At 40.5% G+C, this 10,683-nt stretch overlaps 1 protein-coding gene across 1 annotated transcript in view; it reads left to right on the plus strand.

Annotated features, from left to right (window-relative positions):
• mcf2l2 (MCF.2 cell line derived transforming sequence-like 2) overlaps positions 1 to 10,683 on the plus strand; it is a 153,961-nt gene that overhangs the window by 112,713 nt on the left and 30,565 nt on the right. Inside the window, exons 18-21 of the mRNA XM_079650069.1 lie at positions 619 to 688; positions 1,522 to 1,614; positions 2,884 to 2,976; positions 7,865 to 7,987. Coding sequence (XP_079506195.1) covers positions 619 to 688; positions 1,522 to 1,614; positions 2,884 to 2,976; positions 7,865 to 7,987 — 379 coding nt within the window. The remainder of the gene's footprint in view (positions 1 to 618; positions 689 to 1,521; positions 1,615 to 2,883; positions 2,977 to 7,864; positions 7,988 to 10,683) is intronic.

The following is a 10,683-nucleotide window of genomic DNA, read 5'->3' on the forward strand; positions in this document are numbered from 1 at the left end:
CTTGCTTCCTGTTTTCCTGTCTACTTGTTAGCTCTTCCTCTCATCTCTCTGTACAGTTACTGATGAAAGTGAGGTGGGGCAGAGATTTTGGACAGATTTGTTCCACTTCTTCAAAATCCTTGGTTTGGATTTTTATAAACTAAGGGGCCAAGACTCAAATTAGTGTAGGCCTACTGCTTTAAATAGGTATTCCAGTAAAGTATGGTCCAAAAGGTTGCAAGACTTTATACAGGTAGATTAAAAGAGAATGGGAAAAGCTGCTCACATCTTTCAAATGCTTGGTCTAAGGTCTGAACCGAGATACATTGATCACATCATGAGGATAATTTGCTCAGACTTGAAGCTCATCCTGTTCTGCTCAGGATTAGTAAACTGCTGTTCATGTGTAAAATTGACAGTCCTCTCTTTCATTTCCAAACAATGGGTCCAATTTGACACATCAATATTGTGTTCGATAATGACAAGAGTTGAGTTATTGGCCAACTTACCCAAGGAGATCTAAATTATTGACTGTCTAGTGCTACAATAAACTGCTCACTTGCGTTGATAATGTGATTTCCAGCTCTAGGAAAATGAACAGTGTGAGTTGTGTTCTCATTGTTCATAAACTTCCTGCAGGACATTTCTGAGGGAGCTGGAGAACTGTGCGGAGAAACCAGAGCTGGTGGGGACGTGTTTTCTGAAAAGGGTGAGTAGCTTAAAAAACAGTGGACAGTTCATTTACCCAAGCATTGGGGTTGAGTGTTTATATGTTGTTAATTCAACAATAATGAAAATGTCTCCTGTATAAACAAAGTAAACCTATTATGAGGACCTAAATTCAGTGGTTTACTACTTCTGAACTGTTATTTGCAATTTAAATGTGTGAATTTGCTACTATTTCTGAAGTAAAATCATTGCAGGTTTAAAATGGAGCAGCTTTCTACGAACCAAAATAGGGTCTCAGAGATGGGTTTTATAGCTTCTGTGTGTATTATTCAGAGGGGATGACTTTAAAGAACATGCTTTTAGATAAATGCAGGACCAGGCAGGATCATCGGGCTGGGTCCAAATAACTTAGGGAATAGGATCTTGTTGTTTTTCTAACCCTAACACCTTACTTTGCATCCTAATGCTCACAGAATCAGTTTATTTGTTTTGACAGTACGTATAAGCATGTCATTTAAAAAAATAAGAACATTGTTGGCTCTCCATTGGATCAGGTCAGATAGATTGTAGGTCTTTCTCATTCCCTCTGAAAGAGTTTTGAGTTGACCGTTAAATTGACAAAAACCATGTCAAGGCATTAGTTCGACATACAAAGAGTACGGCAAAGAGTACAAACGTATTCTGTAGGAAACATGGTTTGTGTATACTGTTTGTCTCATGAGTTTAGACTCTTTTAATCAAGGGTACAGAATGAGGACACTAGGTGTACCATCCTGCGATGTGCAGAATTACTGACAGACCTCATATTCAAAGAGCTGAAATTGACAAAAAAAAGACAAGTTTTAATTTGAAGGCATGTCTTTGTGTTTTCAGAAAGAAGAGCTTCAGGTGTATGAGAAGTATTGCCAGAATAAACCCCGCTCTGAAGTCATCTGGAGACAGTGTGGAGACAGCCTCTTCTTTCAGGTATGAAGTACTCTTTAGGACAGGGGTGGGGAACCTTTTTCCTCTCAAGGGCCATTTCAATTTTTTCAACATCCTCCGAGGGCCGTACAAATGATTGACGTCTGCTTAAAAATACTAAAATCACAGCCCATTCATTTGGCCTTTCTTTCATGCTGTGCAAAGAAAAAGCAACCTCTTAATCCAGATATTTGACCATGACTCGCGCATGCATGGTGTGGCATGACCACCAAAACAGAAAGATATGGACACAAGATGTGTGCAAATGTATTTAGTTTCCTATCCATGTGAACATGATTTAAGCGTGGGGGGGGGGACCCAACCTCCTCTAGGGGGGTCCAGGGGCATGCTTCCCCGGGAAGATTTTTTTTTTAAATGTTGAAGTTAAAAGCATCAATCTGGTGCACTTTGAGAGCAACATTAGGAGATCTATGGATACACCTCTCAACACCCAAACAGAACTGGAAGCAGATTTTCTTTTTCTTTATGGATATTTTACAAATCACTCCCCTTTCAAACTGTATTCTTGTTTATTAATAACAACTTTTTTTTACTGTCATATAGTATTTTATACCTGTTTACTTTATTCTCTTGTTTTTTTATAACTATAATGATCATATACAGATGTGCCTTTACCTCACTGGTTGTAGAAAAAGCTTCTTATATTCGTTAGCATAGCTAGCTAACCAGATGGCAATAACAACAAAGTTATTGACTGTATGATCAGTATGACATGAACAGGTCGCCACTGGGCTTTCAACTAAAGACACAGCTACGCAAAAACGGCGGCATGTGTACGGCTCCTTATCTGAAGTGCCGGAGCCGCGTTCTGGTGCTCTCCGTCAGAACTGCACCCCTGTCAGACGAGAGATATACCACGTGATGACACGTTAGGCTCGTGTTGTGTTCAAGGACCCTGACCTTGGCCAGGAATAACAGGCACTCGCTTGTTTAATTATTTTGCGGTCTAGATTTCTTTAATCTTTTTTTTGTGTGTGTTTATAAATTACCTCGAGGGCCGTACCAAATGGTCTCGCGGGCCGTATACGGCCCGGGGGCCGGAGGTTCCCCACCCCTGCTTTAGGATGTCAGACTGCAATATTTGTTCCATACACCAGGATAACACTGTTCAACCTGACTCTAGCATTTCAACCTCTTCCCATTTTGCGACAGATGTGTTTTGACATGAACTTATTGTAGCTTTAACACTAGGTTAAGTAGGTATATCCTGTTTCTTTCCTGATGGAGAATGTTTGGTGTTTGTGATAACAGGAATGCCAGAAGAAGCTGGACCACAAACTCTCTCTGGATGCCTACCTGCTGAAGCCTGTCCAGAGGATCACCAAATACCAACTCATGCTCAAGGTAACATCTTGCAGTCACGGAAAAGGTGGACCCAAATGCAGAAAGAAAGATAGAATATAAACTACGTTTGTTTAAAGGCTTCGTCCAGACAAGGCAAGGTAAAACAGAACTTCCAGACGAATAAAACTCCAACAGAAAAACCAGGACTTAAAGCAGAAGAAATGAGAGGAGGAAGTACAGGTGTACCGAAGGTCAGGTGTTTGCAGGGCTGATGGGGAATAGGTAGAACTCATAAGGCTAGGACAGACCGGGGAAAAGGCGGGAAAACAAACAAAGACAGGAAGTAAAAACAGACTTGACAAACGTTGAGGAGAAAGGCTCCTAAAAGTTCCTCATTTTGCAACTGGAGCCACATTAAGTCTTTTCAACCCAGAGGTGTACATGTGTTCTGCTACACCCATCATTTAGGAGTGTAGAGGATCGACATTCTAACTGTAACCAAGGTGCAAACTTAGGCTCCAAGTTAAACTAAAATCAGTTTGGAAATGATTATTTATTTTATTTATTTATTTTAATCGTTTATTTGGCAGGGACATTGCACATTAATGAACACTTAAAACAATAGATATTTCAAGCGTAAATATGCCAGATTTAGCTTTGAGCCACTTTCCATCCGCATCCCTCACATAAAACATTTAAGAAAATCACATTTATAAACATAGCAAAAACAAATACATGATATGCAAAAAGTGCAAAAGAGCAAGAGCAGCATACACAAGTATTTATCACATGGCAGTACAATATAGCAGCAATGACATATCAAGTGCAAGAGAAGATACAAGAGATACATAAAGTGCAAGAGGAGATACCCCTGTATTAAAGTGCATTTAGCGGTGATTGCACGTCTGTTTGTTTCTCAACCATTCTTTGAGTTGACCACTATTGAGAGTGGGACAATCGAGATTTCTGCACCGATTATTTTTGCGCTCCCAAGATTCATGTGTTCTACCTGTTAAACAGTCAAATGTAGGGATGGGTACCGAGCCCCGATATTAAACGGGCCCTGGGGCTGAATTATTAAAGACAGTGGTACCGTTAAAGAGCAACTTCCAGGTTAAAGACATCTGTGAATAAATGTGTAGGAAAATGATGAATACACTAGATTTTCAAAAGAATATACAGAAATATACACTACAGTGACATCTGGCGTCGTTTTTGTAAGAAATGTTCACTTCCGCGTAAAAAAGCCTCGGCGTGTGACGTAACATGGGGGAAACAAGGGGGAGAGCGGCCGGTGTAACGTATTAATAAACATGAATCCCAATGCTAGTTTCGACACAGAAGACACAGAAGAAGTTGAACATGAATATTCGAATACATATGACGGACCACAACCTTATAATTATGAGCCTGCTAGGCGTCCAAGAGGCCAGGAGCAGCCAAGGATTAGAAGACATAACGGCCATCGGAGAGAAATTGAGCTGTGGTGTGAGGAGAACCAGTGGAGAACTGGGCAGCTATCTTGGTGAGTGACCGGCATTAGCTACAGAATGTTAGCTAACGTCACATCACAACATTGTGAAGTTAGCTATCATATATCAGGCTATAACTAAAGTAGCATTGATAATATAGTAACGTTACTGGCAGGACTGTTGATACTGATCCATAACAGAAACTAATGCGCAAGTATCAGCCGTATCTCGCGTTACCTAATGCAACTCCACACTACGGTGCTGTGTACCGGAGGAGAGACGCAAGATACGGCTGATACTTGACGATCTGGCGGAGAAAGGTTGTGGAGCCTCCGTTGATATGCCGTTGTAAATTGCTTGATGGAAAGCAGGTGTGTAGTCGGGGAGGGTGCACAGCTGATTGCAGCAGGTGAGTGGAGGTTGAGCCGGGAGCCAGGAGTGACAGCCACCACGCACACACAAACAACACAGACAGGGGGAAACAAACAAACACAAAGGAGACGGCTTGAGCAGTACAGCCACCACAGCGTTACCTAATGCAACTCCACACTACGTCTTACGGTGCCGTGTACCGGAGGGGAGAGAGAGAGAGCAGCGAAGGGGGGGGGGGGAGAGAGAAGTAATAGGGTTTACTGATAAAGCTGTGGAGAGTATGTGCTGCAGGAAGGTGGATGCACAACGCACCCAGGAACGAACGCTAGCTCCGGTCCTTTTTACTGTGGACTCGATGTCCTGACAGGCTGGTATTTGTGCAACCTGCACAAACACAATACTGCACCATGATTACAAATGGTGAAATACAATGTAAAACTACCGAAAAATACCAGCTCACTAAAACACAACCGCTCAACTCAACGCAACTACTAACTATACCCGCGGTCAGAGAGCGGAGATGTTTACCCTTTGTGATGTAATATGACGCGTTTGACATATGACCTTAAAAAAAAACAGTTTTTAAGAGCAGAGCTCAAAATTGCTCCTTTCCCTCTGAATTCCTGCCCTTATGTCTCGTAAAACATATCAAATCCCACATTCACTTTTTTAATTGTAATTTTCAAGCAAGTTTAATCATAAATGTAGAAATAAAACAACCTGCAAGATGCTCTTTCCGACGTTGTTGGTCTTTTTATCGGTACTGGAGACATGTCAAAAATATTTCATATGTATTATTGCTAAATAAACATTATATTGCAGCTTTAGTGTCGCCAACTCCCTTTCTAAAAAGAGTGCAAAATGCGTCCATGATTATTTTTAGTATTTTCGATCTCTCTCCCCCGCCTGCTTGCTAGGGGGCGGGGCAGTTTACACTAGAGATGGTCGAGTCCTGATTCATCCGGATCATTAAACCGGATCCTAGAAATGAGCTGGTCGTGACGAGTCTCCCCTCTCCATTAACCCGAGTCCTTTGAGTCCTACACCTGGTGTGACGTACAAATTAAAACTATCAATTGCGTCACTCGCTACTCTCTTTATAACATGTAAAATAACATTACAACGTACCCCAGTCCATCTGCCTACCCTTTAGCAAGTAGGATAGCTTCCAGAAGTTATCGTTTGGCTCAGGGGAGGGGACGCGGATCAGTGAAACTTCCTGCAGACTCGTGTGGACTCAGAGCCGCGGGAGCCGCTCCCGCGGCTATATTATGCACGAGTCAACAGCAGACTCAGAGATTCGCAAATCCTGACTCACTGTGCAAAACATAGCAGACTCGTGCGGACTCAGAGCCGTAACCGTATAGCAGCAGATCCAGAGATCCAGCAGACTCGTCCTCATGCACGAGTCAACAGCAGACTCAGATTCGCCAAATCGCCAAATAACCCTTTTTTTTTGTGATCAACATTTTTTATTAAAGCAAAAGGCACTGTGTAGCGGAGGTTAATATAACATCAGTTTAATATGCTCGTGAAATGCAACAACTTTTCGGTTTCACCGGTAGGATTTCTACTGTCTTGGTGATGCTGACTCATATGACTCGTATGATCCGGATCTCTTAAATGACTGACTCATAAGACTCCAAGTCCATAAAAGGATCCGGATTTGCCATCTCTAGTTTACCCGCCAATAAACACTAAAGAAGAAGAAGGTTTACACCAGTCTATTGTTTACACACATGCAGCTGCTACATGCAGCAACACACACACACACACGGAGGAGATGGTCGAGAGAACGCGCTTCGAGGTTTGGTTAAACTTTACCTGTCTCGATGTGGACCATGCTCGTTGCCAAAAGTGCAATAAGAGTTTAGCATGTAAGGGCGGTAACACGAGCAATTTGTCTAAACATTTAGCAAAAGTGCACCACTTTCAGACGGAGGAATGCACCGGGTTCGACTGTCTTTCTAGTAGCTCTGTCCACGAGTACATTTTCCACGTCAGGTATTATGTATGCTAGCAGCAACATATGGTGTTAACTCAATTATACAAACATGGGTTAATGATTAGAGATAACCAAGTTATTTATTTTGTTAAAGTTTCAGCTATTCTGTCATCAGATTATTTAATACGATTTGTTAAAACATTGTTGTTTCTTTTCATGTGAAATATTATGTATTTAATTTAAATAAAAATAAATGTTAGTTTTGTTCATAATTTGTTTAGTTAGTTTACCTTATTTTTCTCCAAAAGAACCGATAAGAGTACCGTTAAAAGACCGGACCGATAAGCGGTATCGATAAAAGTACCATTAAAACCTTAACGATACCCATCCCTAGTCAAATGCCATATTTTGTTTTGTTTGGTTTAGCTGCCACTTAACCTCCAATACCAGAGTGTGATGGTCTGTGAATTAAAATGTACATGTTCTTATATTTGCCGTCAGAAGTATCCCAAGATGTATACTATTCAACTATTTTCAATAGATAAGCTGATCAAGCATGATCTGTTTGATCAAATCAATTCCAGTGTCTTCTAAAACTTTAAAATCGACTCAAAATTATTCAAAATCGGCCACCAGGAGTTCAAATATGGCCTCTTTCTGGTTCAAATTGCCATTTTGGATCCTGAAAATGGCAGAAATGTATTTGGCATCCCCAAAAAGCCCAGAAACTACTCTAATATATTGAAATCCGCCAAGCTGTTTTCAACCTATTTTCCATAAGGCATTTATACTAATTATTGCTCGTTAAGCCACAGCTGGGGTCCCATAGTATACCATTTTAACATCAAACAAAAACGTCCGACATTCCTGGGTTCACAATGTTGGCAAGTGGACTATTAAGGGAGTGTTAATAATGAAATGGAATTATCTATACAATCTCTCATATCTCATTTACTTTTATTACATTGAAACACTTTGGAACAAATAACTAAAGTCACTCCTCATACACAACCTTACTGACCCAAACCGTAATTTTCAATAATGTTCTCCCTTTGGGACTTCTCTTTGGTATTGTAGTGTTTTATTCTGTGTTTCCTTCCTTTTACCCTGCCTTATTCGATCTTTCTACCACCCCTCCTTCTTCCTTCCTGTCTTACAGGAGATGTTGAAATGCAATAAAGGCGAGGGGACGGCTGAGCTGGAGGAGGCTCTGACCACCATGCTGGACATCATCAAGTCTGTCAACGACTCCATGCACCAGATAGCCATCACTGGTTTCGAGGTCAGTTTGTAGAATGTATTCAGCATGTACACATATATGTTAAGTAAACAACGTCTTAACTTAACTCAACTGTTGTTACGATAACTAAAACTTGAATGAAACCACTATGGAAATTGAGGATTTTAATGAATTCCTCTTAAATCATGACATACATGCACAGCATGGCACACACATTGACATTTAGAATAGGGTTCCTGGTCCTAATAGAAGCTATTAAACACCACCAGGTTAGCAGTGTGGGGGTCTGAGGCTTATTTGCTCAAGAGCACCTCGGCAGGGCCCAGAAGGCAAACTGTTACCTCTCAGTCAACACTCCGTTTTTGGTACCAGCGTCCCTCCGGTTCCCAAGCTAATTCCCTGAAGGCTGAGCCACTGAAAAATCCCTTTGGAATGTTTACTGAATAAATGGGTATCATATCATCATAACCTTGCCTTAACTAACCTCAAGTAAAAAAATGCGCTTGTAAAATTTCAATGCGTTTACACTGACTGCTGAGAAGGATGTTATTTGAGGATTTAGTCATGCATGGTATTTTGTTCTGAAATGATGTCACAACTAAAGAACACATGGTCCAGATGTATTGAGTACAAGCTTTCATCTTACGTACATAATAAAAACAAAGTTAGTTGAAAGTTACGATACAGCATTGTTGGCTTGAGTGATTCATCCTTTTTTCTGTAGAATGTTCACTGATTGTGTGACAAATCTTATGGAGCAACATACAAAGCTGTTTTTAACAATGCTAATAAACTTTGGTTACTGGTAGCCTTTGAATCCTTTGCAAAAGTCTGCCCATGCAGCTTAATCTCCAGATCAGATAATCTATTAACCGAACATTCTCAGGGGTGACTTGCCATTCTTAAAAGGTTCTGTTGACAAAACTTTATAAGTAAATCATTGAAAGCCGAGGGGTGTAGTTGAGGAAGTTGTTGCAAACATTTCTGAGAATTCATTTCCGTCCCTGGGGGATTTCAGTCTGTGTGTTTAGCCTCTTGATTAGACTTGCCTTCTATGTATAGTGGAATTGTGATGACTATAATGGTATGGATCTGCTTTGCTACACAGGGATACACATTTTGTGGCAGGTTATTTGCGGCACTTGGCTAAAAGCACTGATTCTGTTTTACTTGATCTCCAAAAATGACATCCAGAGTGCAGTTCGTTCATTTAAAGGAACCTGTTATGCTCTTTGGGATTTTCCCTTTCCTGTGTTGAGTTATCATTTTTTGTGCATGTAAATGATCTGCAACGGCTAAAATCTCTATCCCACAAACTCCCCCCCCTGCCTGAAAAGCCTACACTGGACTCCTTTGTTGATTTCTGTTTCATAGTGACACGTGGGCCTTAATTGGCTAGCGCTCCAAGACATTGTACTTGTACTTGACATTGGACTAAGAGGAGGGACTTTTCCCACACATCCCTAGGCAGTTGACCAATCACAACAGAGCCGGCCAACTAACCAATCAGAGCAGACTTAGCTCTAATTTCAGACAGAGGGTGAAAAGAGGCAGTATGAGAAAAAGAAGGAGCCTTTTGAACATTGAAGCATGGAGACATGTCACAGTAGAGGCACTAAATGCTGATATGATTTCTCCAAATTAGCATAACAGGATCCCTCTAAGGACATATTGATAACAATCTACTCTGGGGATCAGTGTTGGGTGTAACACGTTACAAAAGTAACGGAGTTACAGTAATGTATTACTTTTTGCTGTAATGCAGTAATATAATGCATTACTAATGAAATTTGGATAATATAAAACCTGTTACAATTCTCAGTAACGCACATTACAACACATTTTAACCTGAAATTAAGTGGTGTTTTGTTTTTAATAATTCACTAACATCGCGAAAAAAGGTCGCTGCACATTATCCTGCTTATTACGCGGCCAGATACTAAACAAACTAACGACTCGACTCCCAATATTAATTGAAATTATTTTATTGACTTAAAAATTATCGTATTTCTGGAACTGCAACAACAACTTTACGGCAGCACTGTCCAAGTCTGTTCACAGTTTCTGATCCACTAACAAGTAACAAGTCCTTAAACTCTGCAGAGCCCATACCGTGTTCCTGTTAGTGTTTACTTCCTCTCTGCCTTCTTCTGGTGATTTATCTGACGTCCAGCGCTCCTTCTTTTAACCTCTTTTCCTTTCTCTTTCTTGATCGTCCTTAGCAACGGTCATTATAGTCCTTAACAGCGGTCTGTACTACTGTATTAACGTGTCACGTGTTCTGAATTGACTAATCAGAATCGAGTATTCAACTAAGCCGTGTAATACAAGTTGTTAGTAGCCTTAAGGGCCTACACAGCTGTTATGCTATACCACATCGCCCTTCACTGGATGTATAATGAGTTGCACTAAACTATATTTTAGCATTTAAAATACCTAGCCATTCTCTGCAGTTATTTTGGTGAAAGTAACTCAAAAGTAATATAAAAGTATTGTAACTCATTACATTTCAGAGACAATAATATTGTAATGTAACTTATTACTTAATAAAGACAGTAATAAGTAATATGTACTGTATTACATTTTGGAAGTAACACTAACACTACTGGGGATACGTCTCTGATGCTGTTCCAAAGTCTACTTTTCAGATGGAATCATGTTGAAGGAATTGTCCCTATAAGTCTGAAGACGATGTGAGCATGAACTGCACACTGCAGAGATTAAACACAAACAACACA

Source organism: Notothenia rossii (assembly GCF_949606895.1).
Source record: "Notothenia rossii genome assembly, chromosome: 1".
In the NCBI taxonomy this organism is placed as follows: domain Eukaryota; kingdom Metazoa; phylum Chordata; class Actinopteri; order Perciformes; family Nototheniidae; genus Notothenia; species Notothenia rossii.